Source organism: Hippocampus zosterae, chromosome 12, assembly GCF_025434085.1.
Source record: "Hippocampus zosterae strain Florida chromosome 12, ASM2543408v3, whole genome shotgun sequence".
Classification (NCBI taxonomy): domain Eukaryota; kingdom Metazoa; phylum Chordata; class Actinopteri; order Syngnathiformes; family Syngnathidae; genus Hippocampus; species Hippocampus zosterae.
The window spans coordinates 15,246,444-15,267,238 of NC_067462.1; the positions used below are offsets into that span (position 1 = coordinate 15,246,444).

General features: G+C 42.9%; 1 protein-coding gene across 1 annotated transcript in view; it reads left to right on the forward strand.

The window, feature by feature from the left end:
* plcl1 (phospholipase C like 1) overlaps positions 1 to 20,795 on the forward strand; it is a 74,000-nt gene that overhangs the window by 33,561 nt on the left and 19,644 nt on the right. Inside the window, exons 2-5 of the mRNA XM_052081743.1 lie at positions 14,423 to 14,497; positions 15,252 to 15,539; positions 17,752 to 18,030; positions 20,068 to 20,459. Of these exons, the coding sequence (XP_051937703.1) occupies positions 14,423 to 14,497; positions 15,252 to 15,539; positions 17,752 to 18,030; positions 20,068 to 20,459 (1,034 nt within the window). The remainder of the gene's footprint in view (positions 1 to 14,422; positions 14,498 to 15,251; positions 15,540 to 17,751; positions 18,031 to 20,067; positions 20,460 to 20,795) is intronic.

Genomic DNA, 20,795 nt, shown 5'->3' on the forward strand with positions numbered 1-20,795 from the left:
AAAACCTTAAAACATAAAAATACTATTTTTATGACCACAAAATTAGAGAACTTGTGATGTTCAGGGTGACACGATGGACGACTGGTTAGTGCAGTGGTGCAGGGTTCGATTCCGGCTACAACCTTAAACTGTGGAGTTTGCATGTTCTCCCTGAGCCTGTGTGGGTTTTCTCTGGGTACTCCGGTTTCCCCCTACATTCCAAAAATAGGCATGGCAGTTTCATAGCACATTCTAAATTGTCCCCAGGTGTTAGTGTGAGTGCGATTGGCTGGCAACTAGTTCAGGGTGTACCCTGGCTACTGTCTGATGACAGCTGGAATACGCTCCAGCACACTCGTGACCCTTGTGAGGAGAAGCCGATTAGAAAATGGATGAATGGATGGTTACGATGCTCAGCACTCTTCTTAGATGGCATGGAAGCTTTTCCTTTATCAAACATGTGTGCAGATAAACAACAGTGTTGCTTTATTCATGGTGGTCGCCCTTGGACAGGACAGACGACGAGGAGATTCGGCACCGGGGAGCAGCAAACTGCACCGAGTAGTGAGAGACGGCTACTAAACAGACTAAACTCAACGCTAATGAATGAATACGAACTCATCGCTGTGGCAGGGTTTGCTGTCACCAATTCCCTCGCGGTCAGGTTAACCAATCAGATGGCTGTTTTGATAATCTGAAAAACTATTTCAAGTTTCTTTTGAAAGAGGTCATTCATTTTCAGGCATTAACCCTTTCATGCACCGATAATGATAACCTGTCACCTGATAGCATGATGAGCCGTCTACTGTAGTAAATGATGTCCCTGAAAGGGTTAAACATAGTTGGACTTGGTCAAATAGGATAAAAAAAAAATCTATAGTTCAGTCCGGGGCAGCCCGGTCGTCCAGTGGTTAGCATGTCGGCTTCACAGTGCAGAGGTACAGGGTTCAATTCCAGCTCCGGCCTGCCAGTGTGGAGTTAGCATGTTCTCCCCGGACCTGCGTGGGTTTTCTCCGTGTCACGTTGTGCACGAAGTGATAGGATAATTGCTTCGCGCACAACAAAAAATAAGGAAGTGGATCCCCGAAATGCAGACTCCAAACAAGGTCTCCGTAGCAAAAGGGTTTAATATACAAAAATTTGCACCGACAAAGTAGTAACATAAAGTGCTGGTTAGAACAAGGACCAGAGAGCACAAAAACAAATAACAAAAAGCGCTTGCACAAAAGGCAAGGGGGGAAAATAAGAATCGCGAAGGCAAACAAAAAACAATGTAACCACTACACGCAAGCGAGAGCCAAATCACAAACTAAGAACCATACTTACAAAATACTGAGCACCGAGAGTTCAAAAAGCGAAACACGACGAGGTCTGTAGCAATAGCAGTCAATGAGCAAGGAAGTAGCAAGGCGAAATTCAATACTCCAGCGACATGTGCATATCAGAGGGCTCCTTAAATACAGAGTGAGATTAATCATAGATTGGCAGCAGGTGTCCACAGAAGTCCGCTAATGCCACCTGCTGGCCAGACTGAAACATAACCGTGACACGCCGGGTGCTCCGGTTTCCTCCCACGTTCCAAAAACATGCATGGCAGGCTGATTGAACGCTCTCAATTGTCCCTAGGTGTGAGTGTGAGTGCGCATGGTTGTTCGTCTCTGTGTGCCCTGCGATTGGCTGGCAACTGGTTCAGGGTGTCCCCCGCCTACTGCCCGAAGATGGCTGGGATAGGCTCCAGCATCACCCGCGACCCTAGTGAGGATTAAGCGGTTCGGAAAATGGATGGATAGTTTAGTCCTGATGCAGAGTATAATTTAATGAGTGTCCTTCACCTGAGTTTCTTTGTTAGCATTTGCAATGGCATGCGGTATAGTGTAGTGTATAGTATACATAGTATATAGCTGTAGTATCAACAGCGAATTGTGTGTGGGTGACCGTTGACATGCAAGAGTGAATGCTGTCGTCCTTTTTGGGAGATTGTTGCTTTACTGCTGTCTGGGCTAGTAATGGTGCCGTCTGCCAGACTAGTTGCTCCGTTATGCTACGTAACAAGGACTTTGGCATGCGGCAGTGACATAGATAAAAAAAAAGGGTATTATTACTTGCTGTTGCATCATTTCTGTCAATTGTGCTTGAATAGAATACATTGTTGGAATTTGTGGAGAGGGGGAGGGGGGCGGTGGCAGTCTGAAAGTCTAGTCAGTACTCCACTTTAAACTACAAGCTCAATCTGCCATGTAACATTATCACATGAATACTTCTCTCGGGGTCAAAATAATTTTTTCAGAGGCTGAATTTGAAAGCATGTTTACTTCACGCTGCTACTCACAGTTGAGGTTTACAACTGACAAAACATTTCCCTTTTTTTTTTTACATTTACAATTTAAAAATCAAACCATTTCCTCAATAGAAAGTCTGCTAGATTCATGCTAACATTGGTCAACCTCGGTAAAGCTTTGTTTATGATTGGCACTCTCACCACATGTCATGTTGCAAATGGTCGTAGCCTAAGAATAATGGCTAAGAGGAAACTAAAGTAGTTTCACCGGGCTAAAAAGGGATTTGATTATGGGGGAAATTGAATGGCTAATGACGAAAACATGAGCATTTGCTTCTTTGGAGTAAGGGTAACACAAGGACGAACCTTGGGTATTTGTCTGTGGTGATGTTTATCATTCGAAATCTTGAACCTCCATTCTCTCGTCTGGAAAGTCTTCTCCCTCCCTCATAAAGGACCTTTCAAATGTGAAAATGTCATCATGACAGTGCATGCACTCAGCATGCCACCTGCCAGCTAATTACCTTACAGTCAATTATTTATCTTCCTCATCCTGCTTTTCGTTCTTCATCTTTTTCTGTCTTCATCTGTGCCTCGTCTTGTGTGAAAGATTCATCAGGCCATTTTGCAAAACATCTCCTTTTCTGAAGCATACATGGCTCACATCCAACTCATCTCGGTGCGCTCCTCTTCCCACACACCCACACATGAACACACTGCGCTCCGATAGCAATCTGGACTGTCGTTTTATTTTCGTTTGCGAACGTATTGGCTGTCCCTTATTTTATTCCATTGATGAAGTGATTGCCCTACAAGGCCTTCAAACTCAGGAAACCTATAAGGGCCTCTCGAGTAAGAGTGGGTAGTTCAAGAAGCTTGGAAATCGGCATTGTTAGCCGGAAAATATACACTTTTATTTTTGTCCTCACTGGCCTGTTCCCCCCTCAAAATGACACATTAAGACATGATCCCTCTCCATTAAATCATGTGTGCCACAATTATTAGCACCTCTGATTTTAATACTTTGTACAACCCCCTTTTGCCAACACACAAAATCGCACCTAATCTTGTCATATACTATTTCACAAGATGGGAGAATACAGAACGAGGGACCGATTCTTCTTTGCAGAATCCCTCGGAGTCATCCAGTGACTTGGGTCCTCTCATCTGGACTCCCCTCTTTAGCTCACTCCGCAGGTTTTCAATGGGGGAATGAAATGGCCAGGGGAGGAGCTTGATTCAATGACTGTTGAACCATTTCGAGATTTTTCAGTAGGAGAGTATGCTTCGACAATCAAAAAGTTCACTTTGTTTTAAGGTTTTGAGCACATCTTAACCAAGGGTGCCAATCAGTTATGGAGGGCATTGTATAGCTGATTCTTTCTTTCTTTCTTTCTTTCTTTCTTTCTTTCTTTCTTTCTTTCTTTCTTTCTTTCTTTCTTTCTTTCTTTCTTTCTTTCTTTCTTTCTTTCTTTCTTTCTTTCCTTCTTTCCTTCTTTCCTTCTTTCCTTCTTTCCTTCTTTCTTTCCTTCTTTCCTTCCGCACCAATGATCTAATTTAGGGATGGGCAACAGCGGCCCCTGCCTGCACACTGAGTGGCACCGTGATTAAATTTAACCCTCCCAAAAACATTATATGAGCGCACATGTAATTGCACTTTCATCTGCAAATGCACCAAAATTGTGTCACAAACCTGTCCTCTTGAACAAATCGTTTCTCATCTTGTTCTTAACCCCCCCACAATCTTGCCCCACTTTCTCCCCGGCGTTCACCGCCATTCATTCCAGCTACAATCTTCTCCCTCCTAACCTAACCCCCCGTCGGTGGCTCCACTCACTTGTACACTGAGTAGATATAAGTGGAGTCAGACGAGCTTGACGGTGTTACGTAACAAATGTCCTCTTGACTTGGAAGTGTGTCATCTCTTGGGATAAAAGCCCCCCCTCGGTGGCCATAATCCCAAAAAAGACCCTCTCCCAAGCCCCCTTTGGGCCCTCCCTGGAGAATGTTACTGCTTGGATGGTGTGATGGAGGAAGGAAAGGGCAAGGGAAGGAAAAGGAAGAAACAATAACAGAGACGTGATCTACAAGGACTGAGTGGAGGGGGAAGGCGGTTGTCGGGGGCGACCACTGTTCTTGAGAAGTAACGAGAAGAGAGGGAGGTCGATGAAGATAAATATTGTCAACATGAAGGAGAGCTGATGTCTCGTCCTTTGTGTGCCTTTACAACGATAATCATGCTCCGCTTTCTCAACGCGGACAGAAATGTATTCATGGAAACAACCGATTTACAATCATGGTTCATCGTGCTTCATATTGAGCTTTCATATTTTCACCCAATAACATAAGACAAATATGCAGATGTCAATCAAAACCGAGCATGATTGTCACATACGGCTCGCTGTGCTGCACTGGTGGCATCCACGGGAGCACTGGATTAGCGTCTGCCTGTAGCAGTAATCTATTGAGTTAATCTGCCGCCTGTGTGCCTGCGGCTCAGTAGCCGGATTTACGGCATCAGATCATGAGATCCGATTGGCAGCAGAATTACGCAACAGCCAGGTGTTGGCATGGGTTGTCACTCAGGTGTGTGATTTATGAACAAGGATAACGAGTTGCTCGATGAATGGGAATTGAAGTGTGTGTGGGTGTGGGTGTGTGCGCACGTGCCACAGCTCGAAATGGATTTTCACATGAGTGTTCCATTGGCTCCCTCAGTTCATATCAGTTGAGAGATTGTTGAAGGTTATTGCAACTCAACTCAAGGCCTTTTTATTGTCGCGTGACTAAACTTTCAAGAATCCAAACAAATGATGCAATTTACTTTACATTATGTGAATGTGATTCCAGCTCACCCGCCAGGAGGTCTAGAATTCTTGAAAATCGATTAATGCATTTTTATGTAGTGGCTGGCGAAAGTATCCATCCCTTCTCTTAAACTTTTGACCTTGTGCTACATTACAGGCATTTTTTTTTAACAATCAACACCAAGTGGGGCGCAATTGTAAAGTGGGATGACATTCATAAGATATTTGAAATTTCTTTTTGGAAAAAAATGGGGCATGCCATATTTTTCAGCCCCTTAACAGTCAGTGCGAAGCCCACGCAGAAGTTCTCTGAGGATTTCAAATTGATCCAATGTTAACTGATGATGGGAATAGAGTCCACTTGTGTGTAATCCACGCTAGTCTTATTGGAAATGAACCTGTTCTATGATGGTTTTAGAGGTATGTGAAATGAATATTGGGGAGCAGACCAAGGACCACAGCAGCCAAGGCCAGGATAAAGTTGTGGCGAAGTTTAAAGCAGGATTAGGAAGGCAAAACGCAGAGCTGCCAAATGTTACGGAATCACTGAGTCAATGCAAATTCGTTACGCCCGCCACACATCGAGATTGTTCCAAATATTTTATAAAATCATCCGAGTGGCTGCCACAGCTGAGTTCTTATTTTGCCTACCAGAGTCCGTCTGTGATGGGAGAACTTGTTTGAAACAATTTTGGACTTGTTTTTGCTTAAAAAGAAACGTTAAGACGGTCAACAACTGCTGTGCTAAACAGATGAAGGAACAAATTCCATCTTGAGAAATCACATGACGTTCAGTGGCCTGTGCGTGTCAGAGCGCTGTAAAACACCTCTTCTGATGAACAAAGCGGAGGATGAAAACGAGTGACCAGAGATCTTCAGTAGGAATCCTTTCAATTGGAATGAAAAAGAATTGTACTTGTAAACGCATTTCAAGTCGGCGAGTATAATTTCTACCGCTTTATTTCACTTTTGAAATCAGTTACCAGATTTATTAATTGCTTGTTTTGGTGAAAAAAAAAAAAAAACCTTGAAAAAAGTAATCGTGTCGTAACTCACAAATGCAGTATTGACGAAAAAAAATAATTGCAATTCGATTATTATTCGAAAGCTTTCATCTCTCGTCTGCACTCCTGGGTACTAACATTTAGCATTTGTTTGTTTTTTTCCCCCCCACTGGGAAAGTAATTTTCTAGAATAACAATACACGTTTGTTTGAGTGTGCGTATGTCATGTGAACTCATTCATCTTGAGTGAAGAGCCAGCTGCTGTCCAGACCTGCTCCATATACACCACAATGACCCATTGTCCTTTCACTATTTACTTTGACTGCACCTCTTACTGGCCTTCTGCAACCCCCGTGCCTCTTTTCATCTCCCTCATTCATGCCTCTCGAGGAGGACTCCTAGGAAAAGATGGAGGTGCAACTGTTCATTCTTCATCATAACAACCATAAGTGCAGGTTCTAATGAGGTCCAATTTATATTCCTTCTGGGCAGCAAGGTGAATTAGTGGTTCGCACGTCTGCCTTAAAGTTCTGAGGTTTCAGGGCTTAAATTTCTTCTCAGGCCCTTCTGTGTGGAGTTTGTTTGTTCTGCCTGCAGTTTCAAGGGTTTGCTGCAGGTCTTCTAGATTACTCCCAGATTCCAAAACCATGCATGTTACGTTTACTGAAGACCATGAACTGACCGTCCAAATATGGAAACGTGACTATGAACATTGTTTATTTTGCATGCATAATTGGGATAGTCTCGAACTCATCCGCAACAATAATGAGGACAAGAGCTTTAGAATATGTGGTCCATGTATTTATCCAACTTGCGTAAAAAAATAATTTCAGTATGTTGTTCATTTTATGGGCGGCCCGGTGATCCAGTGGTTAGCGCACCGACCTCACAGTGCAGAGGTACCAGGTTCAATTCCACCTCCCTGTGTGAAGTTTGCATGTTCTCCCCGGGCATGTGTGGGTTTTTTCCGGGTAGTCCGGTTTCCTCCCACATTCCAAAAACTACTGTGACCCTTGTGACGATAAGCGGATCAGAAAATGAATGAATGGATGAATGAATGTTCATTCTAAATATGGTGTGTGGTCTTGAATTATTTATTTATTGGACCAAATTTCAGTTTCAATATTTGTGAAAAAAAATTAATCTTGTGATTAGTGCAAATATTCATCAAAGACAGTGATCTGCCATCATAGTTTTTTTTCCATTTTACCCCAGACAATATTGTTAAAGATCCACATTGCAAGTTAAAGTTACCAGCTATGGTTGCAAAATTCGCATTCCAAGCATGACGCTTTAAAAGTAACTTAAAAGGAATAACTAACTCATTACTCTCCATCGACTTTCAACAACCCATGCAATTGCTTTCCCAGCCCGACTCGTCAGCAAAATGTCAGCAATTGTATTTCCTCAAAGCATATCTGCAAGCAATAAATATGTACTTCCTCCATCTCTAAGCTTAACCTCCAGCAACTGGATTCAGTTGCAAAACATGCAAGCTCATGCACGTCAGGCATATTTTGTGTGTGTTGCGCTACGAGGTTGTATGCAATGCAGTGATGGCGAGGGGAGATAACGTGTCTGAATGTAAACCTGAAGGGCGGATGTGAGCCCGCACAGGGCCTGACTTCGAAGTTCCACTCTTGTCGAATTAATCATATAATGGGAACCATTGTGTCTGCTTATACTTTAGATGATATGCCGAGGAGCGCCTCATACGGTAACCTTCGGATTATATGTTTTCTGCTAAACGATGACGATGAAAGTGTTACATTGCTATGTTGTGGTTCAGCGTTCGAACCACTGCTCCATTTGCATATCTTTAAGCTCTTGTTTTCAATTGGCTTACCCGTGTACAGGCAAGTCCCAATTTTAAGAATTCAGCATTGATGTCTACCGGAAGAGATGCAGCGTCATGTGAGGAGCAGGAATAGGACTTAGGAGCAGACATGACACAGAAGTTGAAAAGTACAAGTCTTTATCGATGAAAATACAAAGTAACTACAGAGAGCAGGGCTGGATGCAGAAGACGCGGAAGAGCTGACACTCTAGTAGAGCGCTCGACATACTGACAAGCTGTCACTGAGTAATCCAAGTTTACATACTGTGAGACATAAAGCCCATACAACAGAATAAAGATACAAAAGCAAAAAAAGAGCCACAGCAACAGTATAGCAACATAAACAATTAGGAGGGACAGTCACAACATGCAGCCTAATATAAGAAGAGGAAGAAGGAGCAAAGAAGGTCCTCCACTAAAGTCCAGCGCTCGCGTGGTGGGATGCCTCCGAGTGGCATGAGGGCGGGGAAACGCTCTTGGGCCCCAGACGCGGCTAAATGCCCACCAGCATCTCACGGAAATTATGTAATATGTTTTGCATTTTATATTATGCATTAAGCTTTCCATGCATTTGATTATATTATTTTGCTGTTTGAATATGCAAAGTTTAATTCTCTTCTGTTTTATGTGACGCTTTCCATGAATTTCAACGGGAAGTGACATAAAAAGTTCAAAGTCACGTTAGAACATTGTGAGCGAAAAAAAGAGCTAACAACAGTTCATCATTTATCAACATGTTGTTGTTTAGAATTCACGGTACTTGTCGAAAGAATTCCTAAGCGTCTGTTATTGATCAGTGGCCTTGCAGCGAGAAGCAACATCAGGAACGGAAACAACTCAATGATTGAGCCGGAAAGTTCTGTGAGACCTTCAAGCACACACGGATGAAGGCAACTTTGCTCGCGAGGTAAACATTGATGCCAGCCAAGCAAACGTATGGATTTCCAATGCCGGCATTCCCTCGTTAGTGAGCGCCTGTTTGCCTTTGTTCACGTATGCGTCCCAGAAAATGTCGGAGCCGAACAGATACGCTTAGTGAAAGCAGGTCAGCGCTTATTTAGGTAGACAGAGCATGAGCGGCCTGGCTGTGCTGATGATGCTGAGGGCCTCGGACGTTTGGAAACATTGATGTTGTGGCTGGAGGCTGATAATCCAGAGTGTGTGTGTTGCATATTTGTAAATTGACCTTCCTGTGCATGACATACAACGCCATCCAGGAAACTATGAGCACGGTCTGGCAGAGTGTTTAATACGGCATTCGGCGTTTCCCCCCAAGAGGACATCTATGGGTACTAATTCATTGGCTGCATCGCTCTCCGTCGGTCTCTCACTCTCTTGCTCTCTCTCGCACTCTGCGATGGCATTTTGTTTGGATTGTTCATCTGCGATTTAATCGTAGGCTTCACGGCTTAGTCGCCGCTCAGAGGAAAAATCAGAGCAGATGGGAAGTGGAGAGACGAGGCAAGTGGAGCAAAGGCTGAGGGCGAAAAAAAAGGATAAAAAATAGCTTGGGTTGTACCATTCTATTAAGTCAGTGGGTCTTAACCTGGGTTCGATCGATCCCTAGGGCTTTGGTGAATCGGTCTCAGGGGTTCGACGGAGCCTCTGCCATGGAGGCACACCCGACTCAACATGTCGATTAGTGATGCCTGCTTGGCCATCACTGGCTGCAGATGATCACGTGACATTGCTTGTGCAATCAGTGCTGTGGAAAATTTAGTTCCGTTAGTAGTCACAGTGTGATTGTCATGATTGTACGGCATACAATTAAAAAAAAATACGTATGCCATGTAATTTACTTTTTTTGTTTTTAAAAATGCATTTTTTGGTATATCTTGATTTTGTAAAAAAAAAAGAATCACATTTATTTATTTTACACTAATAAAGGGTTCGGTGATTGTGCATATTAACTGGTTGGGTTTTGTACATCTAAGAAGGTTAAGAACCATTGCATGCGGTACACCCAAGTATCATACAAATGTTGGTGCAAAGCTCAATAACACTTCGGATACAAGTGGAAAAAAAACGTTGTTTTCTGTAGTATTAGGATAGGGCAGAAAATGAACTAAAGTAAAGCGTACCCTGACATACTGTATGGGTTTAATTCATTTAGTGAGCAAGCTCAAGCTTTGTGTCAAATCCCCATTTAAATGCAATTCATCAATTCCAGTGGTCCAAAAAACAACTGTTCAGGATTGCGGGGGAGTTTGAACCTATTTCAGACGACTTTGGGTGAGAGGCAGTCTTCACTCGAGACTGGTTGCCACTAAATCACAGGGCTATTATCCAACACAAAAAAGTGATAATACTGTACTCAGGGGGTATTGTGTGTGATGGGGCATCAATTATATTTCTTATATAACTAGATTCCAACATGGTGGATGATTGGCTAGCACATCAACCTCACAGTGCAGAGGTGCAAGGTTAGATTCCGGCTGCGGCCTTCCTGTGTGGAGTTTGGATGTTCTCCCTGTGCCTGCGTGGGTTTCTACACCGGTTTTCTCCCACATTCCAAAGACATGCATGGTAGGCTGATTGAGCACTAAATTGTCCCTAGGTGTGAGTGTGAGCGCGGATGGTTGCGTGTGAGCTGTGTGCGCTGCGATTGGCTGGCAACCGGTTCAGGGTGTCACCTGCCTAGTGCTCGAAGACAGCCGGGATAGGCTCCAGCCCGTTCCGTCCCCCTTGTGAGGATAAAGCGGCTTGGAACATGGATGGATGGATGGATGGAGTATACAAAAGAGAGAGACAGTGGTTACACGGAGAAATGTGAACAATCATGATGATGTGAGAGATTTTTTTTTTTACATATCATGTACGTACATTTAACATAGGTACATAAGTATCATATTTCACGTATCATTCAGTATTCATGTATCATATCAGTGTGAATACTTTTGCCATCTCTGCTCCTGGCTTGAAGACTTCATGCTATTGCTGTTTATACCGCTCAATTATAAAAAATAATAAATTGACAGCTGCACTTGTCTGCATCATCCGTTTCCTAAAAAAAGTAGACAAATCAAATATTCCCTGGAAAAAAGATGTAAGCTTTTACCTTTTTCATTGAAATGTTAAATCGGTTTGTTTTCTCTGTAGAAAGGCAGGATATTATGCATTTTTTCCCCTTACTGTACCTATTGAGAACATACAATAGCTGTAGTTTTAACTACCATTATGGACTGTGCTGAAAAGAAGCTTTCCACCCCTGAATCAGAACATTAGTCTGATAAGATAAGATAAGATAACCTTTATTTGTCCCACATTGGGGAAATTTGCAGTCTACAGCAGCAAAATTAGGGAGGAGGAGGAAGGGTTTCATGCACAAAAATAAATGTTTCAGAAAGGTGTACACAGTATGAATATAAGTTGCATATATATATGTATTATGTATACATAAGGTGGCTTTGCAATATTTATAATGGTTTCAGGTTTTCATGCATGTTTATTCAGCAGCTTGACATCAGTCGGTAGGAACGAGAGTGAGTCAAATACATGAGCAATTACAGTTTGCAGCACATGCCTGTAACACAGATGCAACAAAGCAGATTTTTTTCCAGCTCTCAGATTGCCCTCCTTGGCTTCCCTTGTGTTGCTTTACAGTACATTATTGATGATGCCGATGATAATGTCAGGTTACCTTGAAATGTAGGTCTGTTTGTGGCACATCTCTGCACACATTCAAAAGATACACTCGGTTTCACGATGAGGCCCTCACAGTTACAGGTACATATGTTGACGTTGTTCGGATAAGCGCTCAGCATGATGCAGTTCAGTTGTATACCGCTCCAATCCACCACCATAGTAATACATCTTACTCCATTGATAACTCTCTGACAGCAACAGGTATTGCATTATCGGCTTGCTGATAATACAAGCTTCAGTAAGAGCGCCGACACTCATTATGTGATGCGAGCAGGTCCCCCCTGGCTGACACCTCCTCACCGCATCGCTGATGAAGGTTGTCAAAGCGGTGACGTTTGCCCGCCATGCTGCGATGGAGCTGTCAGTCATATGTCTCGATGGAGGGTGATTATAAGTGCAGGGAGCTGACAAGTGAGCAGGGTGTGTTTATCAACCTATTTTTAAATGACCTAGGATGATGGTCTTTCCTGACGCGCGCACACACACACACAGACACAGACACACACACACACACACACACACACACACACACACACACACAGGCCTGTACTTCCTGCCTGTTCTAAACAAAGCTCTGCCCCCTCTTTGTCCATGTTCCACAAAGTGACTGTTGTTCCTGACTTCTGACCTGTCTGTCATTAAGGCTGTTCACACGGCAAGATTTGGTCCGGTGCTACGCAGGGGCTGCCCTAGTAGAGCATTCACACGTGCAAATTAGCTCCGGCGTAGCCCCGGAAAAAGGCTTACACCGGACCAAATTTGATCCACCTCAGGGAGGTGGTTTAAAAATTTGCTCCGGAGCAATTGCTTGTTTACGAAGCAGCACCGATGTAAATTTGCACGTGTGAATGCAACTGAGTCAAATTTGCTCCAAAGCAAATGCTTGTGAAGAGTACGTATGGCGAGAATGCGTTGCTTTCGTGCTCTGTCGGACTTCCGTCATGTGTTTGTTTAATAACGACACAAGACTTGGCTGGTAACATCTTTCCTTTTGTAGGAGACTGCACTGTCTCAGAGTTGTTTGTGTAGTTTGTTCCTTTGTTTTGTTTTCACAACCCCCGCCCCCCAAATAATTTATTTTGTGATTTCCTCTCTTGATTTTCTGTTTGGCACATTAGTGTTTGCTTTTCTGAGTGTCATTGAAGTCATCGTTGATTTACGTTTTCGTGGGCGGTCACTCTCGAGCAGAAGGCACGGAGACCGAGAAGGAAAAGGACGTGCCGGTCCAGTAGTCGCTTGAGTTGTGTATACGTTTTAAAAAGAACCAACACGACAGCTCATTTGTTTTCTGTCATTTTGCTCCGCTGCAGGAACTGCCGTGTGAACGCAAGTGGGGCTGCACCGACGCTGTGTCGGTGCTATCACGCTCAGCGGCTTTGTACGTGTGAACACTTCACACAATTTGCTGCGGTGCAAAATATATCAAAACAAAATACATCGGTGCAGTGCCGGAGCAAATGTGTGCCGTGTGAACAGCCCTATTATTGTGTGGCTCATGCTAAGCAAGGCAGGGTGTCAAATGCTGGTCTAGAGGAACTAATGACAATGAAAATAATCTCTCATAGAGTCAATGACGCAATCATAAAACCTGTATTAACAGTACAGGTAAAGTGTAATTTTAATGAGCCAACGAGAGACTACACCAATGTAGCCGGATTTTGAGCTGACAGACGTGTCGCAGACCAACGTAGTGTCTCGTCGTCGATTTTGAATTCTCTTGACATGTCGTAGCTCGTTTAGCACGACGTACTCAAGGATAAGACGCTTCATGACAACGAAAGTCTGGCATGTCGTAATTTTTGTTCTTCTTGCCACATACTGTAACATGTCCTACGTCGTGCTTCAGTTGGTCTCTCTCGGCATTGACCAATAGGAAGATGTGCCCACCTACTTATGATGAGAGAATGGACCTGGCACACACAATCACGATGTGATGTGTAGTATTTCAAAAGTGAAAAAAGGGGAAATCTTGGTATACGTAGCATTTCAATTCATGCTATGGTTGCTAACTACAACGCTTGTTGCGGATTCTCAAATATGGTATCATTCAACAAATCAATTTCTTTTTGGGGAATAGACAGTGCAGACCGCCCTCTCTCCACCATCCAGGAACGAGGCCATACTCTCCTTGTTTTTTTTTTGTGTGTGGCCTTTTCTGAACATAGAAAGAATGCACATGCACTTAATGCCTCCGTCAACATGACAGCCGCTTGTCCCGCATCCCCGACGGTCTGCGCCGATGGACTGAATCTTGATGGAAGCATGCAATGATTGGGCAGAGTCTGGTAGAGTGGTAGTGTGACATCTCGTCCAAGATACAGAACGATATTTATCTGGTAGTCTGACAGTCATGTCGTTTGAACTAGGCCATAACGGTCATGGAACTGTGTTTTGTCCCCCAGGGTGGCGGGCTTGCCGAAAACTATCCCAGCGGTCATCGGGCAGTAGGCAGAGTACACTCCCTGAACTATTTGCCAGACAATCGAAGTACATTCCAAGCAAAAAAAAAAAAAAAAAAATCCAGTGTTGTCCAAGTAATTTTTGTTCAGTTGTAGTAGAAACACCTCCCGCCCGCCCTTGCAATAAATAAATAAACAAACAAACAAATAAATAAATAATATGTTTTGTCCAGAGTGTTTTTGTCTCATGATGGTCTCAGATGATCGGCAGTAGTCATGTTGATGATCATCTGCGGATATGTAGGCTGTTGCTTTTTTTGTTATGATGTTTCCTACATTTCCTTTGGCTTAAATTGACTTTTTTACTTGAAAAAGTTTGTTCTTAACTGTCATTTTTGCAAAAGAGGTGATGTCACGTTAACCACGGTACAAAATATAAACATCTTGATGCTACAATGATTTTTTTTTCCCAGGATCCTTCGGTGCAGAAGGTGGGCGGAGGCAGAAAGAAGACTGTGTCATTCAGCAGCATGCCCTCAGAGAAGAAGGTACATTTTAAAGCACGTTTCATACCTACACGCAGATACCATGTGAGATAGTCGAGTTCTTTAATGTGGAATCTTTTTATTTCTTGACACCATTGACGTTGAACAGGAATGTGAATTCACCTTTTCACTCAGCTACTTTGAGAATAACATCCCAACCACTGAAACGCTATCTTCCCCCATAAAGACATCTCATGGACTGGGTGGTTCTCTGAAAACACAGGCCAAGAGTGCGACATCTGAGACCAAAACTGAAAGAAAAAAATATTATTTAAATCAATCCTCCCTGCAGTGTACTATCAATAAATAAAGATAGCTGACTCGGCCATTTGTTGTATGTCATGGTCTACTCAGTTGTGACACAGACTCCAAACGCGGAGCACAAAAGTACCGACTTATTTTTAAATGAATTATTTTTACACTTGAATAGCTTCAGTAGCTTCATACACAGATATCGAGCTGAAATACAAATGGCTAATTATACATCGAAATTTCCCTCTGAATGGCGACGCAAACAATGGCCATCATTTACGGCTGTTGCATTCCAGGATCACATGGGCACCACAATTTATGAGATGTTTGCTATCGCAAAATGAAAAATGCTAAACTGAGCAACTTTAAAATCTTTACTGACTCGCATGTGAGAATACACCCCCCAAAAAACAATGCAGGTAACTAGTCTGGAAAAATGTACTGATCAATTTTATTGTCGACATGGAACGTTCAGTTAAACACAACATTGTTTTTCATTCCACAGGTGAACAGCGCAGCCGACTGCCTGGCCTTCATGCAGGGCGGATGTGAGCTGAAGAAGGTGCGCCCCAACTCCCGGATCTATTGTCGCTTCTACACACTGGAGGCCGACCTGAGCTGCTTGCGCTGGGAGCCGTCCAAGAAGGACGGGGATCGGGCCCGCCTGGACGTTGTCAGCATCCGAGAGGTGCGAACAGGCAAGAGCACTGAGACCTTCCTGCATAATGGACCCCTGTGCGAACAACTGGCTGAGGAAGCCGCATTTTCTGTCATACATGGAGAGGACTACCAGGTAAGACTGAACGAGGGGCGTGGTGGCTTAAAGGTTTGGGTGGGCAAATGGTTCCATTTGGAGTTCAGCCGACCTGTTGCATGCTTCCAGCCAGGTCGCAAAACAGTCAACAATCCCTTACATGTTATTGGACCAAAGCACGGTGATTGAAGAAAACAGGGAAAATGGCTAGAATTGCGGTTTTAGCCTTCTTACCTCTACCAGCCTTATTTGAATGTGTGAAGTGTTAACTTGTCAACTATTGAGCTCTGTTCCAAAGGTGGCGGTGTACCCCGAATTTACACGTAAATTTGAATGCGCCCCAGTCGTTCACCAGTCGTGAATTCATCATTCTTATGGCTGTCACTCATCTAATATTGTATTATCAGTTATTCGAATAATTGTTCCACGGATTAATCAAATAATCCTATGAAATGTTATTTTGCATTAACATGTAGTACAAAACTATTTTTCCTAAATTACTGTTTATTAACAGTGACTAAGCAATATCACTTAAGTGAGAGTGATGTTGTATACATCAGCCTTTGTGAATCTGATTCAGTTGCTGGTTTGGTCCTTGTTTTCCAAAGTAAAAGCAGATATTTGCAAATGTCTTATTTTGATCAAACGCAAAAGATATTCGGTCTGCTTTCATGAAGGTCGATAGAAATAATGGCAACCTAGGAAATAATCTGTCTGCCTTGCTCACTGTATTATTTTCAAAATCACCACATTCAGAACTTTGAGCAAAGTTCTCCAACTGACTTTATATAACATCAGCCAAAGTAGAAGAAAATAGATGAAAACAAAAACAACAACAACAAAAAAATTGCAGTGACCGACGCAAAACGAGCCATTTGCAGCTCCGTCTTGTCAATTTCACCGTGTACATTACGAAACAAGTTTACCAACTAACTTTAAATATCACATAAACTGAAATAGAGGCGAGCTGAGGAAAACTGAGAACTGATTCGAGCAACGTGAGCCAGAGTCAAGCCGAGCCAAGCACAGACAGATCATAAGTCACTATCTCCCTGAGAGTGAGGCACGGCTCCTCTCGCAACAGGCAGTCTGTCTCGGGACGAGCAGTCGCTGTGTGTGATTGGCCAATCATAAAGTGCCAAGAGTGAATACATAAGTAGTGACCCAATTAGTTTTTTTTGTCTTCTGCACGAGTCCAAATAATGACGAGCTGTACTGGTTTCATGCTCATCCTCTGCAAAAGTGCATCGCTGGCCTGTGTGTGTGCGTGTGTGTGTGTGTTAGTACACTCTGCTCAAGCGCAAAGGCCTACGTGGGGCTTTTTTTTTTAATATATATGTTAATTGATCGCTACTTTGCAGATTTTCGTTTATCGCGGGTGGTTTTGGTCCCCATTGATCGCGATAAACGAGGGATTACTGTACATCAAGCTGTATTGGATTGGATTGGATTCCCTTTAGCGTAGCTCCATCTAGTGGATGTATAAGGCAACCGTATGCTCCTCCCAACTCTATGCGCCTTTATGCAGCTTGCCCTTCATATGAACACTGTTTTAAAATAGGCCATTCATTGATGGCGCACCTTATTGTGCGGAAAATACGGTATTTCTGACACCTCTGATTAATTCCAGTGGATATTTTTTTAATACGAGAAATGCTGTTCGGCCTTGAATGAAGGCCATAAATTCAAAATAATCAAATGACCAACAAGTTGTATGATAATGTCAAATGCCAAATGAATACTTGGACACACAAAACATTGAATTTTGGCAAATAATTAGAAAATAGATTCCCAGAAAAATTTACCAATAAATTTCTGAATGAACAACTGCGAGGGTCCAAATGAATAATACTTGACTCCATCCATCCATCCATCCATCCATCCATCCATCCATCCATCCATCCATTCTTCAATTTTCTAATCAGCTTGTTCTCACAAGGGTCGCAGATGTGCTGGAGTCTATCCCAGCTGTCTGTGGGCTGTAGGGGGTGGGGTTACATCCTGAACTGGTTGCCAGCCAATCACAGAATATTAGACTCTTGCAGAGGAATGTTAAACTGTTCAATAAACCATTGCCTGTACCAGTTTGCAATAGGAAAAATTTGAACAAGGAGGCAAATGTTTCAAATATATTGTCTCTTAAAGTGAAAGTGCAATCAGGGTTTCGGTCAAACTTCAAGTTACCACGATATCTTCATTGATCATTGCACATGTTTTTTATTTTTTAACCCAAACAATTTCATCCCTATAGTCTCTAGATTTGGTGGCACTCTCAGCGGATGTGGCCAATATCTGGGTGACGGGCCTCCGTTACCTGTTGGCGCACCCCTCGATCGTTGGCGGCGGACTCGCAGGAGGTAGCGGTTTGGGAGAAGCAGCAACGATGGAGGGCAGTCTGGGCAGCAAGATGAGGAGCGAGTGGCTGGTGACAGAGTTTGCTCGAGTGGACGAAGATGGTTACGGCATCGTGTCTGAGGATGTGGCGGTCACGACTATCATTAAACTTTGCCCTGGCATCAAGGAGGCCAAGGTGCGACTGTTACCTTTGCTATGGCATGCAGGCATGGGGAATCTGTGTACCGTAACTGTCCTGACTTAACTCATATAGCATTGGTTAATACATCACAGCATCAGTCCCAATATAAAGTCAAGCTATGTTCATTCCAGAGTATATGTTCCAGTTCTGAGGTAAATACAGTGATGTATGGGGACAATTTGAAAATATAAAAGGCTCTCCAAATAAGATGTAACGTGTGCTTGCTTCAAGCTGCTTATTGTCACTCAACAGTTGATGCTTACTGTAAAACTAAAACAAAAGAGATCTAAGCATTGGATTTTTAAACATCAAAATGTTCTTTACTGCTAACGTATGAAGCGAAATGCATAGACAGGCAAGGGAAGTTAGCATAAACGATATAGTAATTATAAACGTTCAACTCACTAACACAAATGGGGCTGCAATACATCCCAACCTAGCATAGAATAATACTCACCATCAAAAAAATGTGTTCATTGTCTCTTTCTTGATTGGTGATGGTGGTGTTGTATTTCTCATAATGGACCTAAGGTGCTGCCCAGCATATTGAGGCAAAATGAGGAGCATTTCTAAATTTGGACTTTCCTGTACACTGTAAAACTCTGTTAAAAACCATTGCTTGAATTCTGCGATAGCGCTCAATATCAGTGGTTGGATCTTCCACAAACAGCATGAACTTGTTTATGCGTCAAAATGCTTTTTAGATCTCACCTTTGATTTTTTAGCAGAAAATATATTGTTTTTTTTCTCTCAAAGTAGCTGCACCTTTGTTTTTCGATTGAGTTTTCACCTTTCAGATTTCAAATATTGATGTCAATGGCGCCATGTACTACTTAAAGTATTATCGTTATGTTATATGGAAGAACAGAGGTGGGGCGCGAGAAGACTGCCATAGTGCAGACACAGAGTGACTTTTGTAAGCCATTTGTGGAACAGTGGCACAAAAATTGGGTGTTGAACAGTGATGAAAAGATACAGTGTCGCTGTGGGAAAAAGTTATACAACATCCTGCTTTGTTAGGTTTTCTGTAAAACACACAGGTCACGTTTTTGATGGGCCGACTTGGCAAGATTAACATAAGTACTGGGGTTGGGCGATTTAAAAAAAATAGAAAAAGAATCATTATTACTTTGTTTGACATTGAAATCACGCTATTCAAAAACAATAATTCGTTGATTTCAACACATCATACTTATTCCATTTCTATTCATCCCTGCAAATAGAGCACTTTATTGTTGAACACATTTTTTTTTTGGTCAGGTATAAAATTACCCAACTATCAAAAGTCATGTGTAATTCTAGCCTCTTGCACTTTCATTCTGCCGCACACATTCAAACCATGAATAAGCATATCCCATCATCTCTTTATCATGCAGGATTTATTCTTAGTCATTTTGTTGATCTATTTTAATTTCTGCAAGCCTTGGGACTTCCTGGGCTAACCTTTTGTATTTCGTGCCATGTCAAAGGCGATGTCCCACGCTGGTGTATAAAATCAAACAGGGTCTATAAGCCTGCTTTGTTTGCAAATGTTATGTAATTTCCTCAGGGAGGCGACCGTCTTTTCACATTAGTTTGAGGGGAGATGCTAATCAGACTTTGATAGAATGAACGTGAATTTGCCTTGATGAGGAAAAAAAAAAGATTTTCCAACATGGTCTCTGCTTCATTTATTGGTTTTTATTAATGGCAGTGACTCTCTTTCTGCTTCGTGAATTTGTGTCCTTTGCTGTCAGAAAGGCAGACATTATTTCTTCCCCCCAAGGAGCACGTAACAAGAGAGAATGTTAAGAAGAAAAGGAGCAAGATTAACGAGTGAAGGCGAGTAGGACAAAGGATGAGTAATAGGGACGACATTGTTACGGCGCCATGTATCTGGGACATTTTCATTTCCTCTGTGAAACAAAATAAACCAACGTTTAATCAGATTGACCAACTTCATGGAACGGATGAGTCAAGAGTTTTGGAAAGTTTGTTAACATTCATCTCACTGATGGGACTCTGTCCTCATCTTACGATTTGCCTTCACAGGTCCGTCTGCGCTTCAAGGAGATCCAGCGCAGCAAGGAGAAGCTGACCTCCCACGTGACGCGCGAGGAGTTCCAGGAGGCCTACTGTGAGCTGTGCACCCGGCCGGACGTCTACTTCCTGATGGTGCAGTTGGCCAAGGACCGCGAGTGTCTGGACACTCAGGACCTGCGCCTCTTCTTGGAGACGGAGCAGGGTCTGTCCTTGGCCACCACCGAGGGCTGCTTGGAGCTCCTGAGGCGCTATGAGCCCTCCGCACAGGGCAAGGAGAGGGGGCTGCTGGGGCTGGATGGCTTCGCTCGCTATCTGCAGTCTCCTGAGTGTCAGCTGCTCGACCCTGAGCATGAGGGGGTGTGCCAGGACATGAACATGCCTCTGTCACACTACTACATTAGGTACCCAATGCTTCACAGATGTGTAGTAACATTTCAACATTCTTCGCCGCCGTATAAGTGTCGAAATAAGTTAGTCACTGTAATAATAGTACAATATAAAAATTGTAATGCCGACGAAGGCGTCATGCAAAGGAAGCTTAGGTCACAAATATACCTGTCGCTCATGCACAACACTTTTAGCATTCTTTATTTTCACAAGTGTAAAAGAAGGTAACCACTGTAAAACGTAAAAAAAAAAAAAAAAAAAAGGCATTATAGCAAAAATACATTCACTACAGTAAGAACATAAACACAATAAAACAGTCTTGCTTAGTGTTGATACCAACTGATGACGTG